Consider the following 6000-nt stretch of genomic DNA (forward strand, 5'->3'; position numbering starts at 1 on the left):
AGATCATTTATACCACCACTGACCACTTTGAAAATTCACATTGATGTTCCTAAAACTTTAAAATGTATTAATGCAAAATCTCCCACCACCCTCTCATTAAAAATTAAAATACCCAGTAAAATAAACAGCCAAATAACACCATTAAAAACTGCAAAGAGAGTGCACTAGGAAAGGCAGTAAACCTTCAAATCTGAAATAAGTGTCAGAAACAGTAACAGCTAGTCAATATATGTAAGTAATCAATACAAGCAATGGAAACAATTCAAACTTTTTTGCCACACAAATATATAGACATACACAGCATATTAATGCACATTTCTTTCCAAAGAGTTCTACTAATAAAAAACCTAATTTTGAACACATGACAAAGTAACAGTTAATACTGGGCGGGGGGGGGGGGGAGGAACACAAAGAAATTTCAAACACATTTTGTATAAAACTATATACCAATTTCTTTTACTGAAATTACCTATATTTGGTGCAATCTCAAATACTAGCAGTTAATCACATTAAAAGCACAGCAAACAAAAAACAAAAATTCAAGATTACTTACCAAATTATGATTAGTTGAATTAGAATCATCTTCTGGGAATGGGATGTAAACAGCTAAGGCCACACAATTGGCAAAAATAGACAGTAGTATAAATATGTCAAATGGTCTGGAAAATCTCGTTAAGGAACTCATGACTTATGAGTATCAGCAAACTTTTAAGTCTAGTTCTCCATTCCAGCATCAACAATGGTAAAGCTTTAAGGCAATCTTTTGACTGATAACTCTGACAAACACTCCATCACCTTTAGTTATAGCACTATATATACACCATATTATTTTCCATCACAATGATCCTTCAACGTCCTCTTCCTTTTGAAAAGAGTGAAAACTATTACTCATGCTGTCACAGAGCACTTTACATTAAATTCCAAAGATGAATATCATTATCCACTCTTAAATCTACATGCAGGTCATCATAATGGGCAAGGAATACTCATGGAGCTGTTCTGTCCTCATATAAAGGTTTCATAAATATACATTTGTCCAAAGGAGGAAAACCATTAGAAATCCAGTTCATAGCAGGATATGGGAAAGATTCCCAGAAAACCACAACTGTTCTCTTACAGGAGAGCTAGAAAGCTGTGCAATTGACACAGGAAAGTTCTGAGCCACTCCATGTCTCTGACAGTTGCATTTCTGAATCCTGGATTTGGCCAAGCCAGATAAAAGTTTAGGTGAGCTGAGTAGAAAATAGAATATAATAGAAATAGAATATGGCTGGCTTGGCAGCCACACAAAGAGAGGCTACAGATTTCCACACTGACAACAGCAAGGACTGCAGCTCTGCTTTCTATACTAGGCTGGACAACAGCAGTGGGAACCTGGAGATTCCTTCTGTCTTCCAGGAAAATATGTCTTCCTTTTCTTAAAATTCATGATATGAAGTTCATTCTTCAGTTCATCATTGATTTCCCTTTCTCACAAGATATTTTACTTTCTCAATGACCAGAAACATGGAGGTACCAAGATGAGCCTATCTGTGGGAGCTTGGAAAAGATGTGCTTGGACCTCAGCTACAATTTTTGGCATCCTTTGATGCACAACTTCTGGATGCATTTCCATAAGAGTCCAATAAAAGACTGGGGTAAGAGTACTAAATATATTCAAAAGCATATTTTTGCCAGTTTAAAAAGTTCCCTGGGAAAAAAGAGGGGAGGAAAAAAAAGTCCTACAAAGCCCATATGTCCTATAAGATGTGCTACATTTTGTTTGCTGCCCTATTAAAAGTTTGTCACCTTGAGGGCCACTTTTATGTCTACAAAGCAGATCAACATGAACAGCTGCTACATTGTGTACAAAATAAAGTTACAACAGCATTTTCCAGACTGGATACCATCACAAGACTGACAATCTTGTTTTATGATGTGGTGCTGCTGGGACAAATTCTCGCTGAGTTATTCCACTCCAGATCCATAGTAATTTCATTTACCTGACCTTAGCCAAGGAGAGGCCAATTTACTGAAATTAGTTGGACTTCTACCAGTTTAAATGAAAGAAGAAGCCATTTCACTATCTTTAATTTGCAATTGAATTTTGTACAAAGAGCTGAGAAGCACCAACCCCATAAATGAGTAACAGCTCTTATTGCCAGGTTGGCTGTTCTGTTTATAGTAACAAATTGAGTTTTACTTCAGTAATCTACTGTCTTGAACAGCTGTTTCCCATTACAGAGATGTTGCCATGGCTAATATGCTAACATTTTTCTCCTTGTACCCCAGCAAAACTATTTTCTATTTCAAAGCTTTTCTTGATAATTAAATATTATACTAAACCATCACGCTATCCATTCTGCCAGAGAAATGTACATATTTCCACATCATAACCACTGAACTAAAGGACTTCCCATCACACAGGTCATCATGAACACAAGGCAGCATCTCTGCTCTCCCACCTAGATGAACATGCTTCCAAATATATTTGTTGGTTGACATAAATTGTACAAGCTCAGAGGATTATTATATTTACGACACTTGAGTGTATTTAAAACATTTCCTTGGCTTAAGTAAAAATCTTCCCTACTTTTAGTACAGGGAAAACAATCTTTTTAAAAAGATTTCTACATCTGACTCATTTGCCCTAATGGCAGTACCCCAAATTGCAATATGGAAGATATAGGTTTGACATCTTTGGCCATGTCCCTAACACTGGATGGCTAAGTACATTCCCATCCATTCTTCCGTATTTGGAAAGGCAAAAAATGCAATGCAGAGATTTGCTGGAATGTGATGTTAGATTGAAAATGTTCCCCCAACTTCTCCCAGAAAAAAGGAACAGCTATGAGCTCTCCTCTGACTCCGAGCTGCCTACTTCAGTAAATGATATTCTGTGTCAACATGACACAAGAGACTATCTTTAACAGCAACTGAAGCCAAATTAACTCCCATTGACATTAATGACAGTTACCCACACATACAAGTGATGTAACATGCAAGTTGTGATGCTCCAAGAGATCCTGTAAAACAATCCCCTTTACATGATCAGAAAAAGTAAGAAAATCATTTAAAAAGCCAACTGCAAGAAAGGATACTTCCATTCTACTAGACTAATGCAGGCTCTTCGTATTGGATTGTTGAGGGATAAACAGAAAAGGGCACGGGGTGGCCGACTATTGGACGTGTTACCCTGTTTTTTGCTCTTGGCATATTGCTGGCGTTTTCTTTGGGACAGAGATCCTACAGGCTGGGCTGTGGTGGTACTCATGTTTTGGGCAGCCTTTGCTTGTCTAGCAGCATCGATTGCAGCTTGCCAAGATAGAACAGTTTGCTTGGATGGTGCTGAACTGTTTGACTGAATAGCTGGTCCGTCACCAGGGAGAGGAATCCTGGTGCTGCTTGCATAGTTCACCTCTGTGGGACAAAAGAAAAAAGTACTTGGTTATAACTGCTTTACACTAAAATGGGTCTAACCCAAAAAGATTCTTCTAAGACCTCCTGGCAGTGTGATGTTTGCATTACGTACACAGACACACATGCATACACTAGTGCTGTGGTATATGCAATTGAACAGTAGAAAATGGGCTCAGGAATCAGTTTTACAACTTCAAGATTGATGTAAGTATTGACACACAAACACTTCCCGTTTTGATTCTTCCACTTACATTGTCTTTTTCTAACTGGATGAAAGCCTTCCTGTCCTCATGTTTATTCAGTAAACCATACCTACCCTTTCAGATCAAGTTTGCTGTAGCACCTTCTCATTTACTACTCTCTCAATTTATTTTGGTCAAAAGAATAGTCATTCCAAATTCTTACACATTGTTCAATTAAGAATAAGCAGCAAGGTAGAGGGGGAAGTTCTGTAAGCAAGTTAAATCTTGCCCTGCTTTGCATTCTCAAAGAAAAATGCGTGGATGCCTCCCACGAGCGAAGATCCAATACTGTCTGTGATAAACACGTTCACAAAGCTCTGCTGTCTTGTGCACAAGGAATCACAACCACAGACCCATTGTAGAAGGATGAGCTCTGGTTTTGTAAAAGGATGGTGTTTGGTTTTGCCTCTTCGTGAGAATTTAAAAAATAAACTGCACCTTCCAAATAATAATCGAGTGCTCTTTATGCAGATGACAGCAAAGAGGCAAAACACCACCTCCTCGCAAGGATCCTTCCTCGCGAGCTCTTTGACTAGCGCAACAGTCTACTCCTACATGCACCTGTAGGAAGGAGAGGCTCCTGAGTGCGATTCAAAACTTGATGCCTGGGTGGGGAAAAAAAATGGAGGAACGGCACAATATACGTGCTGGGAATTCGGGCTGGCAAAAGAGATGATGTGAAACGGATCTACCCAGGCAGGGGAGAAAGATCGCTCCCCGTCAAGCGGCGTAGAGGCAGGGAAAGCACAGCCCTCCCGCTCCACACGGGGGGCACAGACCACGGGAGCGCCGCGAACGCGCCTGGACGCGGCCGAGGCCGGCGCCGGCCCCCGCTCCGGGGGCGCGGGAGCCCAAAGATGTGAATGCCCTAAGATGGCTCCCCGGGATGGCGGCGGGGAGTGGGGGGGTCACGGCGGGGCCCCCACGGAGCTCCGCGGGGAGCGGCCCCGGCGCGGCGAGCGCTGGCCAGCGGCGGCGCATCAACAGCTGGGTGACACGGGGGGCAGAGCCGCCGCGGGGGCAAAGGTGGCACAGCTACCTCCAACATTTTCCCAAAGCATCCCTGCTTCCCCTCCCGCCCCCTCTTTTTTTTTTTTTTTTTTTTTCCCTCCCCCAGATATAAATGCAATGGCACAGCCATCTCCCCCGCCTTCCGCCTGCCCTTCGGGATGCCATGAAACGTGGCTCGGCGCAAATAAACCACCCACCTACTCATCTATCTATATAGCCATCATCTTTTTAAATGGATGCTCGAAAGGGAAACAAAGCCCGGGTGACTGCGTTCCTCGGGGGCAACACAAACTTGCTGCTGATTGAGGAGGGAGAAATCATATATAAACAACAGCGGGGGCTGTGGCAGCGCCGGAGCCCGTCGGCGGAGCGGATTAGCGGCGCGGAGCCCCGCGTCTCGCCCCCGTGCGCCCCGCCGGGCAGGGGCCGAGCGCATCGCGCCCGCCGCCCTGCCCTCGGCCCCGCCGCCCTCCCGCCCGGCGCGGGGCAGCCCCCGGGAGCCGCAGCTCCGGGCAGGCTCAGCCCCAGGTACACACGGACGAGGCAAACGCAGCCCCAGCCGCGTCCTCCCGCAGCTGATATTAATGGCCCCAGGACAAGGGACAGACGCGCATAAATGCACTCGCACGCTGGTCACACGCCGAGGGCAGCACCTTGTCCCGCCTTCGCCTCATCCCCTGCCCTTCGCGGTCCCTCCTCGAACAGAGCCGCTCATTCCTTTCCCTTCCCAAACCGACCCCATCCTCAACCCCTTCCCTAATCCCCCCAATCCCCGATTCCCAAATCCCTCACAAATCCTCCCCCGCCCCCACCCTCCCCTCAGCCCCAAGCACGCCGCTGCCCTTGGTGGGCGCCCCGCTCGGCTCTTACCTTCAGGGTGCTGCTCGGGCTGCGGCTGCTGGTGCATTTTTCTCACTTTCTCCAGCGTGTGAGAGGAAAATGAAAAAAGAAAAAAGGGCAGAGACGCCCCCCAACCCCACCCCGAGCCAGGTGCGCGCTGCCCCTGCGCTACCCGCTACCCGACCCCCATGGTAGTGACTAGAGACGTGCGAGGGGCTGCTGCTGCTCCTCCTCCTGCCGCTGCTGCTTCGCCGCTGCCAAATCCCTCAGAGTTTGGGCCAACATGACACTCACATCCGGGTGACACGGGATCTCTCCATCCCTAGCAACCCGGCTGCTGCTGCCGCCGCCGGCTCCTCGGTCCCCTCCTGCCGCTGCCGCCTGCTCCCCGGTCCCCCTCCTCCCGCCGCCGCCTGCTCCGCCTCGGCCCCCTCCTCCCGCCGCCGCTGCCGCCGCCCGCTCGCTCGCAGTCCCCCTCCTCCCGCCGCCGCGGGCTTTAACTCCCTCG

The 6000-nt window shown here is 46.6% G+C and overlaps 1 protein-coding gene across 18 annotated transcripts in view; it reads right to left on the reverse strand.

Annotated features, from left to right (window-relative positions):
- CACNA1D (calcium voltage-gated channel subunit alpha1 D) overlaps window positions 1-5746 on the reverse strand; it is a 168259-nt gene extending 162513 nt beyond the window's left edge. For 12 of the 18 annotated variants that reach the window (XM_064724246.1, XM_064724254.1, XM_064724249.1 and 9 more), the window contains exons 1-3: window positions 5523-5746; window positions 3081-3399; window positions 554-659 (exon numbers count right to left, since the gene is read on the reverse strand). In XM_064724246.1, the coding sequence (XP_064580316.1) occupies window positions 554-659; window positions 3081-3399; window positions 5523-5559 (462 nt within the window). In that variant the 5' untranslated portion in view covers window positions 5560-5746. The remainder of the gene's footprint in view (window positions 1-553; window positions 660-3080; window positions 3400-5522) is intronic. The other 6 variants (XM_064724251.1, XM_064724257.1, XM_064724256.1 and 3 more) reach the window with 1 other exon arrangement.
- Window positions 5747-6000: the final 254 nt, after the last annotated feature.

This window comes from Zonotrichia leucophrys, chromosome 12 (assembly GCF_028769735.1).
Source record: "Zonotrichia leucophrys gambelii isolate GWCS_2022_RI chromosome 12, RI_Zleu_2.0, whole genome shotgun sequence".
In the NCBI taxonomy this organism is placed as follows: Eukaryota; Metazoa; Chordata; class Aves; order Passeriformes; family Passerellidae; genus Zonotrichia; species Zonotrichia leucophrys.